The 26,687-nt window shown below is 38.7% G+C and overlaps 1 protein-coding gene across 1 annotated transcript; it reads left to right on the forward strand.

Moving 5' to 3' along the window:
* Positions 1–1,794: 1,794 nt before the first annotated feature.
* On the forward strand, positions 1,795–24,903 carry BPIFB3 (BPI fold containing family B member 3). Its single transcript, XM_074201531.1, has 14 exons — positions 1,795–1,834; positions 2,250–2,406; positions 3,788–3,892; positions 4,684–4,824; positions 9,529–9,592; positions 10,794–10,854; positions 11,537–11,628; positions 12,358–12,537; positions 13,381–13,434; positions 13,719–13,732; positions 20,107–20,149; positions 21,763–21,826; positions 24,173–24,249; positions 24,577–24,903. The coding sequence occupies exons 1-14, from the start codon at positions 1,795–1,797 to the stop codon at positions 24,610–24,612; spliced, it is 1,128 nt and encodes a 375-aa protein (XP_074057632.1). The 3' UTR covers positions 24,613–24,903.
* Positions 24,904–26,687: the final 1,784 nt, after the last annotated feature.

Below are 26,687 nucleotides of genomic sequence, written 5' to 3' on the forward strand. Positions count from 1 at the left end.
TAGCTCCACCAACAATGTTTTAGTGTCCCAGATTTCCCATTTATTTCTTAAAATGTAATAACAGAATAATAATCCATTATATTCATAAACCCACAATTTATTTAGTCACTTCTCAGATGATGGACACTCACGTGACTTTCAGTTTTTTGCTACCATAAAAATTGTTGCTATAATTTTTTGTACATATGAGACTTTTCTTTTTATCTTTGACTTTTTTTCAGTAGGTATCCATTTAATGGCGTTGTTGGACCAGAGATTATAATCAATAGAATGGATTTCTTTGAATAGTTCCGAAATGTTTATCAGCTGGCTAGACCAAACAACTTCCCTGACAAGGAATGCCTCTCTTCCCATAGCACCACCAATATTTTATTAATTCTAACTTGCAACATCTTTGTCAATATTGTATGAGGCAAAATATCAGAATTTTAATTTATGATAATTGCATCTCTTTTAAAAACTGTTCATATCTTTGTCTAGTTATCTATTAATAGATAGAAATTTATAATTCTGTGAAGTTTTAGTGTTAATATTCTACATTCTTTGTTCTAGCGTTTCATCTAACTCTAACATTTTATGTTCAAATTTTCCTTCCAGACCTAATATATGGTGTTCCTTGTTCTAAGGTCCTTTTGGTTCTAAGTTATTTAGGTTCTCTGACTCCATATCTATTTACCATACAACCAGATCATAAGAATTAGGAAAAAAATTCAGGTGGAGATATTTTCATTATGAGCCAGTTCTCTTCAGAGGGCAATTCTCTAGAGAGCTGCCTTTTCTTATCTCTCTAATCTTTTGAGTAGAAGGTTTTGTTTTTCCCCAGACTTAAAGCCCCGATTTGAACCCATACAAGTACTTTCTCAAAAGGGACAGTGTGAGAAACAGTGAACCCAGAACGATGTGGAAATATGGAAAAGGGGAATGTTCTTGAACAGAAGAATAGGTACAGAAACTTTAAGAGAAAAGAAGACTTCAGTCCCCCAGTCATTGATGCATCTCTTGCCCACTACTACCAGTTTGATAGGTTCAAGAACATTTGTCCATGATGATCCTCACATGAATGCTGAGGTTATATACAATCCTAAAAATTCTCCCTAATACTTCCCTCTGGTCTCAACCACAGTTGCAATCCTGGTGATAGTCAGGCCTTTGTATGTTTGTCTATTCCTAAAAAGGCAATGATGTTCAAAGGTCTCCTGATGGTGAGGTGGAAGCCTTGGAGAATTCTGTTTCAATCATTACAGAATAATTGGAGTGAAGAGGGTGTGAAGAACATGAAGGGGGGAAATGCAAAGTAAAGTTTGAGAGGCAAGTTGGAACCACATTATGGAGAGCTTTGCATTTTAGACTAAGGAATTTACTTTTATTCTTGGTCAGGCAATAGGGAGCCACTGAAGGATTTTGAGGGGGTGGGGGTACAAAATGACAAGAGCAGTGCCTTGGGAAGATCAACATGGGAATATATATATATATATATATATATATATATATATATATATATATATATATATATATATATATGTATATATATATATATATATATATGTATATGTATATATATGACGAATAGGAGCTCACCCCAGAAGATCGATATGGAAACATATTGGATGAATGTGAGCTCTCTAGAGAGATGAGCCTTCTTTGTGTGATTCTGACCACTTCCTGATTGGATGAGAAGAGAGTTTGGCTGGATCCATTTCCTGGTTTCCTCCCCTGATTTAAATTCCATAGAAACTACTGACCTGTAAAGAAGTTTTTGCTCACAGCTTCCAGACAACTAGAAGCTGAGCATGGATGTCCTGCAAGAAGAATGAAGTAGAAGCCTGGGATCCGAGTAAAACTGATTGGTCCATTCCGGTAAAATACCGATTTAATTTGGACTTTCTTTTTTCTACTTCACGTTATTCTAAATAATGCATCTTGTTGACTTGGAGACCAAGGGACTTTTGATTGGGCCCAATGACCTGAAGTGGGCAGTATAGTGAGAATACTGGATCTAAAAGAAGACCTGAGTTTGCATTTTGACTCTGTATTGTCCTAGCTCTGTGACCTTCGGCAGTTCTTTAATTTCTATGGGCCTCAGTTCTTCCCTGTAAAATAAGAGAGTTGTGTTAGCTGATCTCTAGGATACCTTTTTAGCTTGAAATTCTATAAAACTAATGAGGATAATTGTCTCTCAGGATATGGGAATAGTGCATTTGTTTTGCCTAGAGGGGCAATAAGGCCTAACTTTCTGTCACTCATTCCAGCCATCCAGAATTCCCTAGTGGGTGGTCCCATCCTACAGAATGTGCTGGGGACTGTCACATCCTTGAATCAAGGTCTCCTTGGATCTGGAGGGCTGCTTGGAGGAGGGGGCCTGCTCAGTTACGGTGGGATAGTTGGAGTTGTGCAAGAGGTCTCTGGGTGAGTCACTTTTAATTCAATTTGATTTATATTTATTGAGAGTTCTTTTCCCAAGAATTTCTTTGGGGGCATTTGGGGCTTGACAAATAGGTTCATTCAGGGGGTTAAAAGAGCTAGGCAGCAAGTCTGACTCAGGACACAAACTGTGTGACCCCTAGGCAAATTAACTTATTGGTGCCTCTTTCTACTAATTTGCATGGCTTTTTTTGAAAACTGCCAGTTCATATCTTTGACCATTCATCTATTAGGGACTGAGAATTCTGTAATTTTGTGAAGTACTCTTACAGTACTAACATGTTACCCTCTTCTAACAACTATTCTGGTTCTAGCATTCTATGTTTTGAAGTTCCTTCTACTGCTAATATTCTATGGCCTAAAGCTCTAACGTTCTATGTTATGAGATCCCTTTCTAACTCTATCATTCCATGTTCTCAGGTCCCTTTCAGCTCTAACATTCTATGATCTAAAGCCCTTTGTAGCTCTAATATATTAGATTCTAAGGTACTTTGCAATTTCAGTATCCTATGTTTTAAACTCCTTTCCAGTTCTAAATTCTATGTAATAAGTTCCCCTCTATTGCTAACATTCAAGATTCAAAGGTCCCTTCCCAGATTTAACATTCTAGATTCTAAAGTTCCTTTCAGCTTTAACATTCTATATTCTAATATTCCTTAACATTCTAGATTCAACAGTTCATTCTAGATCTAACATTCTAGATTCTAGTTCCTTCTAGTTCTAACATTTTATGTTCTGATATTCTTTGTAGCTCTAGTACTATATTCCAAGATCCTTTCTATTTCTATCATTGTATTTTTTGGGGTACAAGATCCATCTATTTTTAATTCCATTTAGCTAAAATTTAGATTTAAGTATTCTCTCTGATAACCAAATTTGTCTAGGTTATGACTAGATTAAATGTACCATGGAAAATTTCATGCTTGGGCCATGTCATTAGGAAAGTGTAGAGCAGGTAAAAATCTACATTGGTAGAGGAGGTTTCCCTACCAGGAGTTCCCTATATATAAGAACTCACAGTAAAGTACAAGAACAAAAAACAAAGTGTGACTGTATTTGGCAGAAAGGCAACATGTATTGAACAGGCCTGGGTTCTGGTTCCAAATTTGCCACTAACCTGCTGGGTGGTCATGGGCAAATCACTTAATCTCTCAAGTGGCTTAGCCTTGGTAGTCTTGAAGAGTCTTTCAACTCTAAATCTCAAGGTGCCTACCACCTTCCCCTTCTGAATATACCCAGGATTACTTTTTCATTGCATATCCATTCTAGAGGAAGGCTCATCTGTGATGTCCCCACCTAGGATGGATGCCTACTCTATCTATGACCTCATCTTCTCTGATTCATTTTCCTTCTCCTTAACTGGCAGGTTGAAGATTGAAGAGATAACACTCCCCAAGGTATCACTGAAGCTAATGCCAGGATTTGGGGTACAGTTAAGCCTGCAGACCAAAGTTGGTCTCCATGGATCAGGGTAAATGGAACTCCTAGGAAAGGGCAATTTCTGTTGATTCATTGACACCTCACCCTTGCTTTGCAGGACTGAGCTTCATACATCAGGTTGGGTGGTGAATGGGTAGCTCTGGGCTCAGAGTCAAGGTGGCAGGGACTCATTGAAAGGAATGGGGCTAAGTTAAGGGAGTGGGGGCTCAGTGAACAAATGATAGATAATCAAGGGAACAATTGGATTCAGGAAAATGGATGGAAGCTAAAGGATAAATAATATATGTATACATACACACACACACACACACACACACACACATATGACTATGGTTTAGTGTCATGGAAGGGGGTTCCAAACTTGAAGTTGGGAGATTTAGATTCTAGTATAGGCTTTGTAGAACCTTAAATAAGTTATTTCTTCTTTTGGGTCTTCTATAATTTATCTTGTCAACATTGGCCCAGGTAGTCTCTTGAGTCTTTTAATTCTGTGTTCTAAATTCCCAGCTCTGAATTCTGTATTCTAAGGTTCTTTCTAGCTCTGTCAGTCTGTGTTCTTCACTCCTCTCAGTTCTAACATTTTAAATTTTAACATTGTATTCTAACCTAATTCTAAAATTCTTAGATCTGTATTCTAAGATTCATTCCAGTTCTGATAACCCATTTTCTATGACCTTTAGATTTGTTAATTGAGACTTATCATATGTACATGTCTAACTGTCTACTTATACCTATCTGTATTCCTGTAGTGTCATGGTTCTAGTCTCTTGGCCTTCTTGGGGAAGATAGCCCTTAACTGTTTCTCTCTGAATTTTCTCCCAGTCCCCTGGGGAGCCTGTTGCAAGTGGCAGCTGAGGTGAATGTGTCATCCAAGGTTGCCTTAGGGGTAAGTCCCAAGGGCACACCAATCCTGATCGTGAAGAGTTGCAGTACCCTTTTGGGTCATATCAGCCTGCTATCTGGGTAGGTACTGATCAGTTACTGGGAAGGTACTGGTAGGTACTAGGGTTAGTGCTCAGCACTCCCTTTATCACCCATGACCTCCAGAACCTAAGGTCCTCTGACTCTGACCACTTCTTCTTGAGACTTGGGATTTGAATCTTTCTTGGACCTGATGTTCTCATAATTATACCTTCCATTTATGAAATAGAAAATGGGATATCTAGTTAATAGCCATCTATCAAATCTTGTTTTAGATGCCTAAAGTGTAACTAGGTGACATAATGGATAGAGAGCTGGGGTTGAATTCAAATCCAGCCTTAAACACATTAACTATGTGGCCCTGGGAAAATCACCAAAATTTCTTTCCGCCTCAGTATCCTCATATGTAAAATGAAATAATAATAATAGTATCTATATCCAAGGGTTATTGTGAGAATAAAATGATATAATACTTTAAAAATATTTTGCAAACTTTTATATATAAATATATGTATATACAATATGTATATATGTATATATATGTGTTAGCTATTATTACTTAATTCTTCATCAGACACTTATTAGCTCTGTGATATTGCATAATAAAGTCACTTAATCCCTCTTAGCTTCAGTCTCCTCAATTGTGAAATGGAAATAATAATAGCTCCTGCTTCATTGTGTTGTGAGGCTCAAATAAGGTAATCTTACTTAAAATAATTTGCAAATCTTAAAATATTATATACATATAAATAGAGCTATTATTGTCATTATATTGACATTCAGATTTACACAGAGATTAATCATATAGCCTCTCAGCTGGACAGTACTTTAAAACTGGAATCATAGAACTTAAAAGGTGGAGTACCTAGTACCCTAGGAGCAGTAAAGGACCCAGGAAGGGGAAGACTAGACTCACAGTCTAGAGACTCCATTAATTCAGATTTGCTAATTCCCCTTTAGATGAGGTCATTCTTCTACTTAGGTCACAGAGATGACTCCATTTAGAAGGTTTGATTCTTTCATAGTTTTTGTTCAGTCATTTCAGCTGTGTATGACTCTTTGTGTCCTTATTTGAGATTTTCTTGACGAAGATACCGGAGTGATTTGCCATTTCCTTTACAAATGCATTTTACAAATGAGGAAATTGAAACAAAGTTAAGTGACTTGCCTAATGACAATAGTTAGGTGTCTGAGACCAGATTTGAACTCATGTATATGAGTCTTCCTGATTCCAAGCCCAGTGCTCTTTCCACTGTGTCACCTAGCTGCCACAATTCTTCGCAGAAGGTTGTTGAAAGTCCTAAAACCAAAATTAGATGAAGTGCTCTAGAATTTTAGGTATGGTAAAAGGTCATTTGAAGAGTGGTATTTGTATGTGAATATAGGAGCAAAGAGAGGAAGTGATTTTGGTGGTGTTGCTACCAGCCTATATGATGGGAAAGAGATCTGGGCTAGGAGTCAATATCTAGGTTTAATTCTGCCTCTAATTGTGTGACCTTGGGCAAATTCCTTGTCTTTTCTAGGCCTGTTTCCTCATGTATAAGAGAAGGGACTGGGATCTGATGATCTCTCAGGTACCTTCCAGCTCTGTCACTCACACAAACGTGGTTCAGCCTTTCTTCCCTTCAGGTTCACTATGCCACGTCAACACCCAGCAAGGGGTTTGAGAGTTCTTGGGAGGGAGTCTCTTCCTCCCAGGATATGTATTCTCCCAGGGAGACTTGCATTCTTGGACTTGGCTCTAGTGGGCCATGTGAAGGGCTCTGAGTTGTTTCTGTTTCTGTTTATGTATGTGTGTGAGGGAAATGATAATGCTTGCCCTCAAGGAGCTTACAGTTTAATAGATTCAAGGTCTCAATAATCAGATTGGGGAAGAAATTATAAAGGGGTAAAAAAGTGCTTTATTAGAACCCTTAATAGCCTCCTCTCAACAACAGCTATCTGTTGTGCCTACAGAGTAGAGGCTGAGGTTATTCTTTGTCCTTTGTTCCTGAAAAAGACCATGATATCAGGGCGGTGATGCCATGACATGTAGGTGAATTGACTTTGAGTGAGGAGGTACTATACTAAGTCACCAGCTTCATCTGAGTCCAGTGGTCAGATATGAGTCAGGACAACTGGAGATGGCCCCAGATTCAAGGCAGAGTTAAGTGACTTGCCCAAGGTAGTAAGTATCAAGTGTCTGAGGCTGAATTTAAACTCAGGTGCTCCTGACTACAGGGCTGCTTTATTTACTGCATCCCATAGCTACCCAGTAGTGGGAGTAGGGAAGGACTTGCTCTATGGAAAGCTTTGGATCATTTTTTTCATGGCCTGTGAGGTATATGAGTTTGCACAGTTACAGAACACCTACTTCAGGTCATATAGATGGTAAGGGAGCAAGGCTAGAATTTGAACTCAGGACCTCTGACAAAAAGTCTAGCGTTATTTCTATTGAGTTCTGGGATTATGACAAAAAAATTCACAAAAAAACAAACCAGACCAAAACAAACAAACCAAAAATAACCAAAAGAAAATTGAACAGAAGTTGCAAAATTTTACTTGGACTTGGTCACTGTAAGTCAGACAATTCCCCCTAGTGGACCTAGAAGGAAGGTTGTCCTGACTGGAGCCACATCTCATTAGAAGTATGACTCTGGCTGTTTTCAAATTTTTAATTTTTTTCTTCCTGTATGAAAATGGGTACAGTTGCCTGATAGAAGTGAGGAGACCTATATTCTAGTTCTGTTTCTGCTATGGACTATTTAATTTTGAGAAAGTCACTTTCCTTTTCCAGATCTCAATTCCCTCTTGTAAAATGTAAGAGGACTAGATCCAGGACTAGATCAAGGCTATGCTGGAACTACCTCAAACTGGCTTATGAGAGCTGATTGTTAAATTTTTAGGTTGAGCACTTATATCTCAGAAATTGGGGAGCTACAAATCAGGGTTTGATTGATCATTTTGTTGATTGCCTAGGCTTTATAAAATAATGTTTCTCCATGTTAATAATGCAGATTAAACTTAAGAGTGTCATGCCTGCATTTTCAAAGAGCTTACTATTAAACATTAATGAGTATACTGTTCGAATAGATACACTTTAAGGTTTCTTCAACTTTGTCAGTTTTTATAAACTATATATTCTAAAGTTTCTTCTAGCTCTGACATTCTATAATCTATGATTTTTGGTCTATTGGTAATCAATTTGAATAATTTGTATTTCTATGCCAATTACTAAGGACCTCATAGGGAGCATTAAGTCTTAGTCTACTTTAAATTCACCTGTTAAGTAAGTCCTTATGGAATGATGATGATGTTAAAGTGTGAAGCTGGAGGAAACAATTTCTCATTTTAAAACTCTGAACCAGCAGATAGGACCGTGATAATATGTCCTTCTGTTTCCTCCCCTCTTCCCTTCCACTTCCACAATAGGTAGGAAACAGGAACTCTCAATGTCTGGGTAGAAAAACTTAAGTCTTAGGTTAGGGCCTTCCCAATACAAGAAACAACAGGAGTAATGGCATTGCTTCTGAGGTTACACTTGGCTAGAGCTGTTACTAAGATCTTTCAAATGAGACCTGATCATTTCTGGTGATAGTTGGGTGAGGAATGGGAGTTTCTGGGTAGAAATTGAAGGAGGCAAGAAAGATGTGGCTGAAAAAGCTCAACATTTGGTCAGCCAGTAAGGCCCTCTGCCATCTCTCTTTTATCTCCAGATTTGCCTTTCTAGATTATCCTGAGCTTTCACTATAACCTGTTTTTACTGGGATGTAAATGTTTAGGAAGGAGATAACACCCCAGTTCCCTGATTACTAGGTCCTTTAGTTAATCAATCTACAAACATTTATTAGATAGATTTGAACTCAGCAAGATAAGTCTTCCTTACTCTAGATCCAATATTCTATCCTCTGTGTTACCTAGCTGCCCTGCAAGCATTTATTAGTAGGTTAGGAATTGTGCTGGGGTTCTTTGAGTGTTCTCAAAGAACTTTCATTCTAATGGGGGATATGAACATATAGGTATATATATACATATGAAAATATATGAGTTTTGCAATATTTGTATATAAATTAAATACACAATAATATGTGTTTGTGTGTTGTGTCTATATACTAGCGAGTAGGGGAATCAGGAAATGCTTCTTGTAGAATAGAGATTCTTAACTTGAGACTCATGAATTTGGTTTAAAAATATATATACACACATATAAATACATATGTATACATTTTGATGATTATATCAATATTAGTTTTCCCTTGTAACACTATTTATTTTATTTTATGCATTTAAAAACATTCTTTAGAGATGGGGGTCTATCTACAGGTTGCCAAAGGGGTCCAGGACACAGAAAGGTTGAAAATATCTGATGGAGGAGGTAGTATTTGAGTTGAGCTTTGAAGAAAACCAGGGAATTGAAGAGGCTCATGTGAGGAGGTTGGGGGGAAGGGGACAACATGGGTAGGTCACTTGCTCCATTCATGGGGAGCACCCAGTTCAAGACACAGAGACAGATGTGGAATGACCTGTGTTAAGCACATTGAGAAGGTCCTGGTGATTGAGCCATTGATTCAGTGAAGGAGAATAATCTGTAATGAGATTGGAATGTCCCACATCTGCCCTACCTCCTGGAGATGTCTCATATCTCCCACAGTTCCTCAGGTTGTCCTAAACCCATGAAATGGCATGGGGACACCTGGGTCTCATACCCCTTGGGGAAGCCTTGGTCCCGAAGCTTCTAGGTTTAACTCTATTGTTGCTCTGTCTTAGGCTACTGCCAGCCCCACTCTTTGGTGTGGTGGAACAGACAATCTTCAAGGTGCTGCCTAGACTGGTGAGTCTCTAAACTGGCCCTGTCAGGTTGCTGCCCTCTGGCTGACCCTTGAAGTCTGGACCCTGCTGGGAAATTTATATAACTCCCTAAATGACCCCCAAGTTAAGCCCTTAAATCCCTGCATCTAAAATTCACTCACAAAAACCCTTTAGGGTAATTCCATCTGAGCCGATCAATTCCTAGTACATTGGTAGTTTTGGCAACAGGGAACAGGGGCAGAGGAACAAAGACATTACTAACATTAATTATAACAATTATAAATAGGATAGCTAGTGTTTATGTAATATTTTATGGTTTGAAAAGTGTTTTTTAAATATCATTTCATTTTATCCTAACAACAACCTCAGAAGGTAGGTATTAGTACATATTTGGAAAATGAGGCAGAAGTTAAATTTTAAAGTTAAAGTTAAAGTTAAAAGTTAAAGAGGAAGATTCTCTTGTTATTATTGTTTTACAGATAAGAAAACATTAGACACAATATCACTGCCCCCAAATTTCTCAAAATGGTATCTTGCAACCACAGTCCCACATGGACTCAGTTGGAGCTAACAGTAACTAAAAAATAAAGCAAAGACCCACAGATTTGGAAGTGGAAGATGTCTTTGAGGTGGTTGAGTTAGACCTCTTTATTTTATAATTGTGGAACCTGAAGCCAAGGGAGGTTGTGACCTGTGTAGACATTTAACCTAGATCAAAGAACTAGATCTGCAAAGGATGTTCAAGGTCACCTCACATTTTATGGTTGAGAAAACCAAGGAGCAGAGGTTTGTGACATGAAACTCAGGGGATGGAGCTCTGGATTATAGGGTCAGAAAGACCTGAGCTAAATCCTACCTCTGATAACTTTTTAGCTGCATTACCCTAGGCAAGTCGCTTAATATCATTTGCCTCAGTTTCCTCAATTATAAAATGGGAATAATCATAACACTACCTTCTTAGGATGGTTAGATGCATTAAAGAATACATGCCTAGCACTTTGTAAGCCTTAAAATGCTAAATAAATTTTATCCTTTTTATTATTATAATAATCATTATTATTTAAAAAATTCATGTGACAGAGAGAGCAGTTGAAGCCCAGTCAGGGATCATGGGATCACAGACCTAGCATTGAAGTGGAGCTTTGAGGCCATCTCATCTAATCCTCTCTAAATCTTACAATCCCAGGACTCCTCCAGCTGTGTCTTCCTTCTCTCCCATACAGTTGTGTCCCATTGTGGAAAGCGTCCTGGGGGTGGTGAATGAGCTCTTGGGCTCTGTGCTGTGTAAGTTGAGGGTACCACTCCCTCTTTTCAGTTTCTTTTTTATTTCCTCCTCCATTTTCACATAAGGACTTAAGGTCTGTGTGACCTTGGCCAGATTATCCCCTTCTGGGAGTCTGTTTCCTACTATAGAAATTCAGACTGACAATCCTCATCCTGCATCTCTCCCAAGACTTTAATTAGGCAGAACTAACAAGAGACCATGCTTGAAAGCTGTTGGAGGCATCGTGCAGATGTGGACAGATGTGCTCTATCTATCTATATTAGTAATTGTGGCTAATGTTTTTAAAGAACTCCTACTTTACTAAAGTATTACATATATCAGTGTATCCTTAAGCCTTGGGTTAGGCAGTGCTGATTGCATTTTACATATGATGAAAACTCAGGTTCAAAGGACTCCAAGTGACCTACCCAAGGACATACAAGGGGTCTGTATAGCATAGGATTTAGACTTGAGTTCTTTTTCCCTTGTATCACCTTCCTCTCTTGAGTGAGAAACCTTACTTCTAATGCTAGTTTCATTGTAATCCATATTAAAAGCTTGGGAACATTAGAGTAAGAGCATGGATATACTTATAACAGTCAGTGTGGGATTTTGAATAAAGACCCGCAGTCCAGGACTGTAGTGGGTAGGAGCCATTGGGTCAGGGTTAATTTAATGACACTCCTTTCTCTTTCCTCATAGGTCTTGTCCCCCTGGGTGCTCTGGGCACTGTGGAATTCACACTGGCTACCCTGCCCCTCATCTCCAACCAGTACATCCAGTTGGACATCAATGTGAGTGAGATGTAGGAGCTGTAAAGCATAATCTAAGTGAGAACTATGAAAGGTCACTTTCTGTAAAGGTGCGGCTGTTTCAAGCCACTATTAAATTATCTTAGAGAACATTTGGATGTGGGTGCCTGTTTTTTTGGGGGTAGGAATGCTATGGCTGCTTTTATTGAAAGAACAGCTTTCAGATCCAAAAGAGAACTGGAGTAGTCTAGTCCAATCCCTTCCAGAACAGGAAACCTTTCTTTAGTTTTCTTTGAAAGTGATTATTCTACTGCTATCTATATAGCCCTTCTGTCTCCCTCCTTTTTTGTGAATAGGAAGCTCATTATCTTCTGAGTAGCCCATTCTATTATGGAATAGCTCTGAATTTTCAAAAATTCTAATTTATATTGAATTGAAATCTACTCTCTTGTAATTTCAATCAGCTGACTCTAGTCCAACTCTCTGGGACCCAACAAAGCATGTCTGATCCCTCTTCCCCATGGTAACTGTTCAGAGGTTTTTATATCTTTTTTTATCAGCAGCTTTTATATCTTTCCTAGTGTACTCTTCTTCTTCAGAGTAAGGACTCCCCCTAATCCCAGTTTTTTAGGGTTTATTGGTGTCATGCCTGATCTTGGATGGCAAGGCAGGATCTACAGGAAGTTGAGGGATATGGGAAATTCATGTATGGGGTCAGAATCATAACTTTTCTCACTTTCTCCACCCTGCCTGCAACTCCTCTGTCCCCAGCCTCTGGTTAAGAGTGTGGCTGGTGATGTGATTGACTTACCTGAACCTCCAAAGCCCATTAAGGTGCCCCCAAAGGAGGACCACACCTCCCAGGTGACAGTGCCACTGTACCTCTTCAACACTGTATTTGGACTCCTGCAGACTAATGGGGCCCTGGACATTGACATCACACCTGAACTGGTGAGTGACAGGAGGCTAGGACCTAGAGATGCCATCATTAGGGATGATCTTCTCTGTGGGGCTCAAATATCCCTTCCTATTGCCACATCAGTAGAGAGGGTGGAGTGCTTTTCCAACTTTGCTGAAAGGAAAGAACATGAGTGTTGAATTTAGAGGTCCTGGGTTTAAATTCTAGCTCCTGATACTTAATATGACCAAATCATTTAAATTTAACCTCTCTGGCTTCAACTTTCCAAAATGAAGGAATGAAATCAAACAAACTCTAAGATCTCTTTCAACCCCGAATCCATGATTGGTCTACTTTCCACATTGTCCTTTCAGTCTGAGCTGGTATTTCTTAAAGGGAACATGGGACTAGTGAGTATGGGAGAAAAAGTCTTGGATTCAGAGAAAAGGCCCAAGACTTGCTGCATGATCTTGGGCAAGTCAAATTTACCTCTCTGAAACTCATTTCCTCAACTATAAAAAATGAGCATAATAAATCCTTGGATATGGAAGTCCTTGGTGAGTCTTTATTAGGTCATATTTGTAAAATGTTTGCAAATCTTAAACTGCCACATCAATGATAACATAGGAGACATAAATTTCATTTAGAGGTACATACCCATATGCATGCATTTATGTATAAAATGACATATTTTTCACATACATGGATATGTTTATAAAGAATTATTAGAGGTAGAAGGAGAAGCATAGAAATGGCCTTGTTGGTTGACATATCTCACCACTTGTATTCCCTCTCCCTAGCCCCATCTTACCAGACACCATTTCAAGGTCTCTTACCCTATTCTATGTAACTCTTTTCCATTAATTGGAATTCCACTGTGTCTGTTCTGGATACAGGTTCCCAGTGGTGTCCCCATGACAACTACAGCTTTGGCAAGACTGCTTCCCAAGGTAAGTGAAGTAGTACTGGTATTGATTGGCCTGCTTCTTTCCCTCTGCACCCTCCTTCTCTGCATAAAAAAGCATATTAAGTGGATCATAAGAGAAAATTGGGATAGCTAACTTCATGGTAGACTGAATGGGGCCCACCCTACTTATATGACTTTAGAAATTTGATCTGTAATTAGGATCAGTTTCTGAGGGTTTTGTCCAGATGCCAATATATTTAGGGGAAGAGTATTTTCTTCATTCTGCATTCAGGAGATTGGGTTTCTCTTTGATTTTTCTTCCTGTAGGAGTTGAGGGAAAGGCAAACTCAGGAGAGGGTGAGGGTGGCAGTATAGACCAATGTAGGTCCGAGGAGGAGAAAAGGAAGGCAGTTGCTTCTTTTTCCTCCTTACATTGCACCCCAGGTTGGATTGTCTCTCCTAGGACCCAACTGCCTTCCTTTTCCCCAATCCCAAGAGAGAATTGACTGGTCCAATTCCTCTCCTTCACTTTGAATTTGCCCAGGTGCTGGAATATCTAATTAAGATGGAAAGTCAGACTTGGGTTCTTTCCAGTTTTGTTTTTGAAAATTATTTAGCTATATAATCTTGGAAAGGATTATATAGCTCTCTTTTGGCCTCAGTTTCTTACTTTGTACAATGAGGGAGTTGAACTAGATCATCTCCAAGGCTATCTTTGTTGATGCCATTCAAAATTCATCTCCAGATATATCTGAAAGATATCATATCTTTTCTTGAGAATAGGTTTTCATGGAGGGAAATTTTGAGGGTCAGGGCAGGCTTGAAGGGTACTTAGGAAGAATGAGGACCCTAAATCATTTAACAAATGGATTTAATATCTTTAATATGCAGGGCTTTGTGCCTGGTGCTAGAAATAAAGAGAAAGATGGAACATGGGAGACTCTTCTCCGAGAGTTGACAAACTAATGACCATGGGTGGGAGGGAAAGAAGTTGAAGGAAGAAGATATGCATAGAAAATTACTGTGCTTCAGAAAAGCATGAGTTAAATGCAAAATACAAGGTGAGAGAAAGTTCAGACAAAGGACTTTGAGATTTTTCAGGAGAGAAAGGCCATATTGGAACCCATTCAATTCAATTCATTTAATTCCAACAAATGTTATTCATTGTGAAGAGCTAGAAATCAGTGGAAATATAGTGACAAGGACAGCAACAGTAAGAGCCTGTATTTACACAGTTTTAAAGTTTGCAAAGCTCCTTAAATATGTGAAAGTCTTATCTACAAGGAGTAGATTATATTCATTGGGTAATGGTGCCTTCACAGATAAGTATGATGCAAAATATGCATTATAGATTTTGACTGGGGAAGAAAAGGGTACAGTCAACAAACATTTATTAATCTCCTACTGTTGTTGTTTCTTGTTTTGTCTAATTCCTTGTGATCCCATAGCATGCCAATACTATCCATAGGGTGTTCTTAGCAAAGGTACTGGAGTGGTTTGCCATTTCCTTTTCCAGCTCATATATGTATATTTTATAGATATTTTAATATATTTTATAGAGACATGTATAAATTATATATGCATATAATGCATATACTAAAATATATACATATATAATGTACACATCAGTCTCTCAGGAGAAGGGACAAAATTTTCAAGCTTATATATTATATATTAAAGACATAAGGAAAGAAACTAGACAACCCTAAGGATAGAACACTGCATTTGATCTCAAGAAGACTTGAGTTCAAAAATCTATCCTTAGACACTTTCTAGCTATTGTAAAATGCAGATAATAATAGCACCTGCAGTCCAAGATTTTTGTAAAATGAGGTAATATTTGGAGGGGGGGGAGACATAATCAGCAATTGTATTAGCTGTGTGCGATGTGACCTTTGTCTCAGCAATCCACTTGCCACCAACTGAGAGATATTAATGAGATTATAGAAATATCAATATTTTTACCCTAGTAAAAGGATAAAAAGTGGGTATTGAGATTATGTAAAAGAGAAAGTATACTCAATACCAAAAGTGATCAAATGTGGGTTGGTGGAATAGAGGAGGCAATTGATTTTAAGTCAGAAGACACAGGTTCAAGTCTTGTAAAACCATGAGCAAGCAATTTCCTTTCTTTGAGTCTTAGTTTCCCAATCTGTAAAATGGAGATAATATTATCTACCCACATGGAGAAGTTATGAACAATAACAAGTAAGGTTGGATAAATATGAAAAAAGTCTCTAGGGGGTAGCGAGATGGGAGTGGATAAAGCACTGGCCCTGGATTCAGGAGGACCTGAGTTCAAATCCAGCCTCAGACACTTAATACTGTCCAACTGTGTGATCTTGGGCAAGTCACTCAACCCCATTGCCTTATATAAATGAAATTTTTTTAAAAGATTTTAAAAATCCTCTGAGGAACTACAAAGTGTATTAATCCCTCTAGCTCTGAAGGACCATCCTTCCAGGATCCTTTCTCTGACAACTCTTCCCTTTTAGGTCTTTTGACCTGGTTGTCAATCTTAGCTGTAGTATTTTCACTTCCATGACTTTGGACGAGTCATTTAACCTCCTAGGATCTCAGTTTCCTTATCTGTAAAATAAAAGGATTGGATCAGATGACCTCTATGTTCCTTTTCACTTCTATTCAAAAGGCACTGTGAGATGGATGATGCAAATTCATCTATTTTTAATAGTACACAAGGAGAAAATAAAGTCTGCCTATTACCGTTCCAGAGAGAAGGACACATGAAGTTTAGTTGCTGAAGTAGCTAGCTGAGCACTCAGTGTCAGGACCTGGATGAAAAAAATATGTAAGCCCCATTAATCTAATCCTCTGCTAGATTTCAAGGCAATGAAATTAAATGGAAAAAAAATAGAATAAGTATCCCTTACTTTACTGAATATATGCCTAAAAGTTGAATTCTATGACAACTATTTCTCTCTGAACAATATTTTTTCTCTCTGAACTTTATTTTTGTTACTAACTTTTGTTTTTATCCAACCTTCATTTCTAAATATGTCTATCTCCTTTCCCAACCTAACAAACCATCCTTCATTTTTTAAACATTAGAAATTTTTTTAAAAAGAGAAAAATAGATCTTAAGCAAAATGAACCAACACATCAACTCTTTGTAATAGTATATGTAACATCCACATCCATAGTCTTTCACTTCTGCAAATGCACTTCCTCATGTCTGGAATCAAGTTTGATTTACACAGTGTTAAATTTCTTTCTTCTTTTTTTGTTCTTTTCTTTCTTCCTTTCTTTTTTTTTTTTTTTAATTTCCATTTAAATCATTGTTGTCATTGAGTAATTGCCTTCCCAGGTCTACTTACTTCCTTCTACGTCTGTTCTCTGAACAATCTTAAGTAAATCCCTCCTTTCTTCCCTCCAACCCCACCCCTCATGACCATTGTGGAATCAGAGATTAATTTCACAGGTGAAAGAAAAAAAAGAAATCCTCATACATGTCTCTATAAAATATATTAAAATATCTATAAAATATACATATATATTTTACTGTAATGACTATACTGGTTGACATGTATTTAAGGCACAACCATGATTCAGCTATTTAAGTTGTTGGGCTGGTGGGATCAGTTACTATTTATTGCTCTTCCTTAAACTGAATCTAAACTCAAGACTGTGAAAAACATAACTGTCAGTACAGGAGAGATCTTGGAACAGAGAAGGTCAGAATTGTAATGAACTTAGAACAGAGTGGGTCAGAGCTGGAAAAAATCTTAGAATTGAGAATGTCACAGCTGGAGGGGACATTAGAATAGACCCATATTAGAGAGAGAGAGAGAGGAACCCAAGAATACAGAATTTGGAGATGTAAGGTACCTTAGGACATAATAATCAACAATGTCAGAAGTGGGAGGGACCCTGCAGCCCATATAATCTAATGCCTACATTTTATAGAAAAGGAAATTAAAATTGAGATGAGAAATGCTTACCCAAAGTATCATGGCAAGCTAGTGGCAGAGCCTAGACTAGAGTCCAGGTCTCTTGACTCTCAGTCCAGTGCCCATCCAACTTGGTTTGGTGATTGGCCCTGAGAATCCAGGTCTGGCTGTACTTTGGATAGATTGCTCTGACCTCAGTTCTGAACAGAACTGTGTTAAAGAGGAAAAGTTTGTAATAATACCCAAGGGAGATCTCAGGATCAGGGAAGTACAGGTTGGATTCAATGCCTCAGGAGTTTCCTCCAGTCCTAAAATTTTGTGATTCCTTGATTCTGCTACAAAGATGCTCAATGTCTAGAAAATATACTTGACTACTTGGTGGAGGTGGTCCTAAAACTTGGGAAAGTGTCTCTAGTTATTGCTTCCCTCATCTTATAAAAGGAGGAGATTGGGTTAGAGCTGGACTGGACTAGATGAGACCCCCTTCCACCTTTTATTCTAGAATTTTGGTTATCTGCCAGCTTTGAGACAAGTAAGTGGGGGCAGTGGAATTCAAATCTATCCTCAGACACCTACTAGCTGTGTGACCCTAGTCAATCCACTTAACCTTAGTTTGCCTCAGTTTTCTGGATAATAATAGCACCTATCTCCCAGGGGTGTTGTGAAGATCAAATGAGATAATATTTGTAACTTCTTAGCACAGCAGGGGTTTAATAAATGCTGGTTTCCTTTCTCTCTCCTTGTTTCCATCTTTCTTTCCTTCCCTCCTTAATTCCTTTCTTCCTTTCTTCTTTCCATCCTGCATCCCTTCCTTCCTTCCTTCCTTCCTTCCTTCCTTCCTTCCTTCCTTCCTTCCTTCCTTCCTTCCTTCCTTCCTTCCTTCCTTCCTTCCTTCCTTCCTTCCTTCCTTCCTTCCTTCCTTCCTTCCTTCTTTCCTTCCTTCCTTCCTTCCTCAGAGCATTCACACTGATTTCTGACTATTGAAGGTCCTTTCTCCTCCCTGCCCCTTCACCCCTATCACCAAGCTCTCAATAACTAGCACTCAAATCCCCCTTTTCAGATTTTGTTTCTCAGATAGCCTCTCCCTGGCACATTTGACCTTTCCAATGGCTGAGCAGATTATCTGATTTGACCATGCAAGGAGAAAGGTTAATGTTAAACTGCAGAGAAGAACAATTGACCTATTCTTTAGTCAGGGTCTTGTTTACATCTCAACTCTAATGGATGGTTTGTGGCTGTCAGGTTTCCTCTCTTTAAACTCCTTGTCTGTTAGAAAGTTGTAATTGTTAGTTGACACAGCCTGTTTGTCTACTCCTTCCCAAATCTCCTGGACTTCAAGGTAATGGTTTGGTGATAAGCTAATCTTACTAATGTGTTCTCACATAACCAGTTATTCCCTCCTAAGGCATTTAATACTTTAACCCTTAGTAAGAAGGAGATTTATTTTCAGTTAGAGCTGAAATTTTTAATCTGAAGTTCTTGAACTTGAGCATATGCTTAAATTTTTTTAATGACTGTATTTCAATATAATTAGTTTCTTTTCTAGTCCTATGTATTTTAATTGTGTGTATTTAAAAGTATTATGTGCAGGAGTCTCTAGATTTCCCTAGGCTGCATAGACTGTGTATATACATATATAAACACATATACAAATAAACTGTATGTACACACATGAAAATATAATATGTATATGTCTAAATATGTATGCATATATATGTATATATTTGGTTGTATGTATATATGTGTGCATCTATCTATCTATCTATCTATCTATCTAGCTAGCTAGCTAGCTAGCTAGCTAGTTATGCATCCTGATAGTACATTCCCTTCATTTTACAGAGGAGAAAGAAGCCTGTAGCCCATAGACTGGTTCAAGGTCATATAGTGAATTAAAGGTAGAATTATTTCTTCCGGCAACAGGGACAAGGGCATAGGGACAATAGTCTAAGAGGACCTCCCTCAGATCTTACCTCTGTCTTGGTCAGAACCAGCCATATTCCCTTGGTCCTTTCCTTTTCTTTTTCCTCCCTTTGTTCTTAGATCCAAGAGGATTTGTCCCTCTTTAGGCCCCAATAAAAACACAACAATCTGAGCTGGCCATTGTGGTCAGAAACTTATAACTGCCCTTTCCTCTCTTTCCTTTCTCTCAGCCCTTCCTTGTTTCTCTGAGCTACGGAGGTCAGCTTAGTGCAATGAAAATAATGATGGATTTGGAATCAAGAAATCTGAGATCAATTTTTGGCTTTATCATTTCCTAGCTGTGTAACTTAAGCAAATTATTGCATGTTAGATCTGGAGTCAGGAAGATGTAGTCCAATCCAATGTGATAAACATGTATTAAGTGTCTGCCAGGCTCTTTCCTGAATGTTAAGGATCCTATTAATAAAAAGAAAGGCAGTCCTGCCTTGAGTTCCGATCCAGTTTCAGATACTTACCAGTTAACTGTGTGACCCTGCAGAGTCACCTCTGTCTGCCTCATTTCCCTCAAGTGTAAAATGGGGATAATAGCAACACCTGCCTCCCAGGGTTGTTATAGGATCAGATAGGATGATATTTATAAAGAACTTGCTTGGCACTTAATAAAGTGCTTTCCTACCTTCTCTGGATCTCAGTTTTATTATCTATAAAATGAAAGGTTTGAACCAGATAATCTCTAGACTTCATTATAGGAATGACATTTTAGAGAAATTTATGAGTTTGGAGGAAGCCCTGGGACCTCCCCTCTGCTTTATTAGCTCTTCTTGTCTTCTTTGGGAGAACTGGGCATACAATCCCTAACCTGTCCATATCTCTCTTCATTCCTGCAGGCTCAGTGCAAAGCTGGCTTCTTCCTATGCAGCTAACTTTGATGTAAGTTCTTGGGGAAGACAGGTTGCAAGGGAGTGAGTGGGCCATCCCTGGATCCATTCCAGAAACACCACAGATTGCTTATGTAAAGAAATAAACTTAGCTATACAGTCCCCACTGTTTCAGCTCCACTAACACCAACCCCAGGCAGAGCATGTCCCTGAAGTTCAGAGTCAAAGTACAAACACTGAGGATCTGAGCTGCTATTGGGAAGGGAGTCAGGGACCCAGCAGATTTGAGGAGCATTTGCACCTGAACTGATGCTGTGTCTCAAAGACATCCATGGTAATTTCTCTTCCTCCTTCCCCTCCCCATCTTCTAACCTTTGGTGAGAATCTTTTTTCCCTTCCCAAATTACTGGAGTGATTTTGGTGGGCCACGTTGGGCCAATGGATGACCTTGATTCCCTTGTACCTCCACAGTCCCTTAATAATTATATCCATTCTCTCATATAACCCTCACAACAGTTCTATGAAGAAGGCATGTCTCTTATGTCCATTTTATAGAAGAGGAAATTAAGACTGAGAGAGGTATAATGAATGAGTCAGTGGCTAAAGTGCAACTAAAATTTAGAACTCACAACTCCTAATGAAGTGTCTTTTCTATTATAGCAGGCTGACTCCCTATTGTAGCTCTGGACAGAATGCAGCTGTTTGATGTAAAGATTAACTGGGATTCTTAAGTGCCAGAATAAGGCAAACCAGAACCAATAAAAAGTTATTAAACTCTATAGAATAAGAAACTTGTTACCCCCAGGAAGCTCAGGATGAAACAATGAACAGATTCTGGAAAGCTATAGGCAAATGATGATGGCAGATCTCTAGTGACTTGTAAAGTAATGATCAGATTTTAGCAGGCAGCTGTGACCTTCGAACCAATATTTATAAAGGACAAATTCTACTTTCTGTGGCACTATCATTCATTCATTCATTCTTCATTCATTTGACAAGCATTAAAAGCTTGTTATATGATAAGCACTGTGTTAAGTGCTGGGGATACAAAGAAAAAGCAAAAAGCACCTGCCCTTAAGGAGTTTACATTTAAATCAGGGTGTCAAGATGTATGTATAAAGGTAACAAGAAAGTATGTAGAAAGTAGATAAATTACAACCTTAGAGGAGAAGACTTTAACATCTAGGGGTGGGGAGAATAACCAAGAAAGATCTTCTGCAGAAAAGTAGCATTTTAGCCAAGACTTCAAGAAATCAATACATCCTAAAAAGTGGAAGAGAGGAAGGAGTTATCAGGCATGGAGGACAGTGGTTGTAAAGGCAGTAGAAGGATTAATGGGTATTGAAATGGACTAGTATGGCTCATTTGTTGGGTATGTAGAGGAAATTATGTAAAAGAAGATTAGAAAATTAGGGAGGTCAGGTAGTGAAAAGCTCCAAATTTATAATTGATCTTAGAGATAAAAAAGAATCGTTTGAGTTTATTGAATAGATAGAGGTGAATGGTCATACTTGAATCTTAGGAAAACCATTTTTATAGCTGTTAGATTCCTATGGATTGGAATCTAAAGAAATTTGAGTCTGGGCTTCTAATGCACACAATAGGAAGAAAGGAGACAACTGGTTGCTAGCCATACTTGCCAACCCCCTGTGTGTTCCATTTCAGGTTTCACATCTAGAAGAGTGGCTCAGTGATGTCGTGCGGGCAGCCTACTTGCCAAAACTCAATGGTATGGAGCATCTGACATTCTTATCTTGATTTCCAGCTCTTTGTTCCCCTCACTTCCTTTAGTTCTACCTCTTTGTACCTTCATGGGGAAGGGAGGTGATGCACCAGAAAAGAGCACTAGTCCTAGAGCACCAGTACTAGCTTTTTGATCTTGGACAAGTCATTTAAGCTTGATTGCCTTACATCTCCAATTGTACTGATTCATATCTGGCTACTGGATCCAGATGGCTCCAGAGGAGAAAGTGAGGCTGGTGACTAAATATAGCACCCCCTCACTCAAATCCAATTCACTTGCATGTCATGGCATCATCTCTCTGAGAATGTGGTCCACTTTGAGAACAAAGGACAAATATCACTAGTTCTAGTAGATGCCTTTTGGAAGCATTAATATGCACAGCCTGGGGTGGATCTCATTTTACAGACAGTTCCTTAAGTGATTGTACAAATTAAATCCTTTTTGGGGGGCGGCAAGGCAATGGGGTTAAGTGACTTGCCCAAGGTCACATAGTAAGTATTAAGTATCTGAGACTGGATTTGAACTTAGGTCCTGAGTCCAAGACCTGTACTCTATCCACTGCACCACCTAGCTTTCCCAACAAATTCCATTTTTTAAAGGGTTTTTGCAAGGCAATGGGGTTAAGTGGCTTGCCCAAGGCCACACAGCTAGGTAATTATTAAGTGTCTGAGGCCAAATTTGAACTCAGGTCCTCCTGACTCCAGGGCCAGTGCTCTATCCACTGTGCCACCTAGCCACCCCAACAAATTCCATTCTTGACCTACAATCCATAGATGAATAAAACCATTGAGATCTCTTTAGGAGACTCCCCACTCTGTCTCCTCACACAGGCAGAACTTACCTTCTGGCAACTGGTCAGTTAGAAATTTATTAAGTACTTATTATATTCCAGGAATTGTTGTAGATATAAAAGGTACAAAGTTGAAAGTGAAATAGGAAAAAATGCACATATATGTAGAGCACAAAAATATGTTCATATATAACTATAAACAAAATATATTCATATTATATGCAGGATAGCTTGTGGAGAGAGGGAGGGAGAAGATTGAGGAAAGTTCTCATGTAGAAAGGAACTTGAGTTCCTTAAGGCAACAAGGGATTCCAGTCAGATATGAAAAGCTAGCACATTCTAGTATTAGCTGGACATCCCATGTTAATGTATGGAGATAGAATTTAGAGCTTTGTGTGTAGATATACTAAATAAAATAGAATGGCTATCACCAACAAAGCCCAATGGAAAGCACATATAAGGGAAATAAGGGTGGATCAAGTGGATAGAGTGCTGGACCTAGTATCAGGAAGATCTTGATATCTGGCCTTGAATACTCACTAATTCTGTGATCCTGGGCAAGTCACTTAATGTTACTGGAGAAGGAAATGATAACCATCCAATATCACTGCCAAGAAGACTCCATGGGGATAATGAAGAGTCACACATGACTGAGCAACTGTACAACAAAGGGTATAGGACCTAATATCATAATGGACTGTGATCACTAATTTGAGTTCCATTTCCCCCACTCCTAAACAGTATAGTTGAGGTCTTGCCACCAATTGTGTCACCAGAAGTTTGAATCACCAGAAAAGAGGAACTCTTGGTAATTCATTTTAAACATTGCCTATACATTTAAGCATATCATAAATATATGACCTGGGTGGATAATTATTGGTTACTGACTCCAGATTGAGGTTTGCATATTCCCTTCTAAGTCTATGCACTCTTCTCCTCTCAAAGACAGTTCTTATACTATCAGGAGGCTAAGTGAACCCCAGGTTACTGATTCATCAAGGTTATACTCCTGCAGAAGACAGATTCCTCTTAAAATGGCACTAGCCCATTGGATGGCATGTTCTATGAGTCACCAGCTCTAACAGAGGGAGGAGTAATAGTGTATTAACTATACTCATCACATTTGGACCTAGGGTCACAGACTGTCTTTTGGACAGAGCAAAGTGATTATCATTGCAGGCATCGAACACATCGAACTCCTTTGCATAGAGTTTTAATCTAATGGACCAGCCAGTCACAGAATCATGTTAATGACAAAAGTTCTCACTTACATTACTCCATGGCTCTGAGTTGAAAGTATCTTACCAACAATCATCTCATCTGTTTCCCTTGTGATAAGGTGGATGGTGTGATTGGTATTCATTTTACAGAATAGGAAAATGAGACCCATGGAAGGAAATTGACTGGCTTAGGGTCATTCAAAGAGTCAGTGGAGAGCTGAGAGAAGGATTTGTCTCCTTGTTCAGGCCTCTGACATACAGCCTTAGCAGGTAACATGCTGCACATCTTAGCTAACCATCTCATCTCCTAATTCTTTGCAGTGGCTTTGGAAGTAGGAATCCCTCTGCCCAAGATCCTCAATGTCAACTTTGCAAATGCTGCTCTGGAGATCATTGATGTAAGTAAGACCTTAAAAACTGATTTCTCCTGGATGGGTTTTCACTGTGAGGGCAATACCTCACAATTCACTTTCTGAAGCAGTTTAGGTGGGGCAGTGGATAGATCAGAAAGGAAAATAAATGTTATTGAATTAATTTACTAATGTCACTTAATAAGTATCTCCTAATAATAGAGAATGCTGGGGGTGGGTTAGTAGTCCTAGAAATGATTAAGGCATTTTGTGCCTGTTATCACTGAATTTAAAGTCTATTGAGGGGTCAATGAAAATGTGTCTGGGAAGAGGGCAGAGAAATTTAATGGATCTATATTTAATTGATCCTTCCAGAATGCTGTCCTTCTGACTGTGGCTTCAAGAGGCTGAGGAATGGAGGAATTCCCAGGGTTCTGGTACTTTCTGAAGATATGGGGAAGCCTTTGAGCCTTCCTGGTTTCCTCTTATTCTGATTCTCCTGTGGACATAGAGTAGATAAAAAAATCAACCCATGAGTCCTGGGCTGACTCTTTGTGGTTCTGTGACCCTTTGGCAATGGTGCCCAGGCTAGGTTACTTGGGCTCTTCCTCATGAAGGTCTTTTAGGACATGGGTCCAGTTGAGAGAGCATTCAGTATCCACCCCTGCAGGTGCTCTTATTTCAATAAAGCATTCTACTATTTCTGCATTCCCTGGCTGACTTTTTTCCAGTTTTCTTAGTTCTCTTGTTACTTTCTTGGAAATCTAGCAACTTGATTGGGAGGGTAGTATGAGAATGTCTAGATGCTGTGATGGCTTCAGATGATATAGTCAATTCCTGATGAAAAATAACATTAACTTGGTGGTGTAGTGGATAGAGCTCTTAGGCTTGAAATCACAAAAACTCATCTTCATAGGTTCAAATATGGCCTCAGAAACTCTACCTGATGGTGTGACTGACTCTGGGCTAGTCACTTAATTCTGTTTACTTCAGTTTCTTGATCTGTAAAATAAACTGGAGAAGGAAATGGCAAACCATTCCAGCATCTTCGCCAAGAAAACCCCAAATGGAATTACAAAAAATCAGACATGATTGAAACTACTAAGATTATTAACCTTGGATAATAATAATAATAGCAATAATAAAACTGATTATCTCAAAGTCATCCATATTTAGTTTGGACAGTGTGTGTGTGTGTGTGTGTGTGTGTGTGTGTGTATGTGTGCTTTGGGGGTAAGGCAGAAGATTTACTTTTCTGGAAGAGAACAGGTAGTCATCATGGAAATCAATAGATGGTTGTTAATGTAATTGAGGTTAATGAATTGGGGCAGTCATACTTCAGTCCTTTAGTACTTAAAACATTTGGCATTTCATCAGGATGAACACATACTCCTGATAACAAAACTCTTCCACATCCTACAAGATGGTTTTATGAGTGACTGTGCCAAAAACTAAGACAAAGCAAAACAAAACAAAAATCTCCCAAAACAGAAAACATCATCGTGCACTCAAGGTACATTTGATGAGTCTCTCTGACCATAATTGAAGTTGTGGGACAGTAGACCCACATTCTATCACTGGTTCTATACTCCAAGTCTTCTGGTATTAGTAGAACCTGGTAGAATTTATGCTTTACTGTCACCATCTTGGCAAGTCCTCTTTTCACTCTCCACAAAGAGGAGACTATTTTAGCAGCAGGAATAATCACATGAGTGAAAATAACAACCTTGCATTTCTAATAAAAGACTGGCACTGAATTAGTATATTTAAAGGGCTGCCAAGAGCTTTACACAATTTCCTTTAAGAATCACGATAGCAGGCCAACTAGGTGACACAGTGGATAAGAGCACTGGCCCTGGAATCAGGGTACCTGAGTTTAAATTTGACCTCAGACACTTAATAATTACCTAGCTGTGTGGCCTTGGGCAAGCCACTTAACCCCATTTGCCTTGCAAAAATCTAAAAAAAAAAAGGAATCATGATAGCCTTATGATGCAAATTCTGCAGGTAGAACTGCTTCCATTTTAAAGAGGAGAACATTGAAATCCAGATTCTATAAGTCATTTGCTGGTGGAGGACTTGATGGGGAGGACTTGAACAACGCCTTGCAAACTCCAAGACTAATATGTTTAAATGAACAGACTTACAGGAAGATTTTTTGATCACATATTACATTTTACATGGAAAAATAATTACCTGGTAATATTAAGAGTGCAAGATAAAGGGTGGCTAGGCAGCGCAGTGGATAGAGCACTGGTCCTGGAGTCAGGTGTACCTAAGTTCAAATCCGGTCTCCGACACTTAATTACCTAGCTGTGTGGCCTTGGGAAAGTCACTTTAACCCTATTGCCTTGCAAAAGAAAAAAGAAAAAAGAAAAAAAAGAAGAATGAAAGATAAATTCTAAAGAAGTAAACATTACATCTATGCAATTAAGTTATAAAACAGATCACAATGAAACACTATAGTGCATTATACATAAATTAAA

Source organism: Macrotis lagotis, chromosome 1 (assembly GCF_037893015.1).
Source record: "Macrotis lagotis isolate mMagLag1 chromosome 1, bilby.v1.9.chrom.fasta, whole genome shotgun sequence".
Taxonomy (NCBI): Eukaryota; Metazoa; Chordata; class Mammalia; order Peramelemorphia; family Peramelidae; genus Macrotis; species Macrotis lagotis.

Coding starts and splice junctions, on each gene's coding strand:
- BPIFB3 (XM_074201531.1), top strand. CDS start 1,795: ATGTCCTGCAAGAAGAATGAAGTAGAAGCCTGGGATCCGA. Junction 3,893..4,683: donor GTTGGTCTCCATGGATCAGG/GTAAATGGAACT, acceptor ATTTTCTCCCAG/TCCCCTGGGGAGCCTGTTGC. Junction 10,855..11,536: donor GCTCTTGGGCTCTGTGCTGT/GTAAGTTGAGGG, acceptor CTTTCCTCATAG/GTCTTGTCCCCCTGGGTGCT.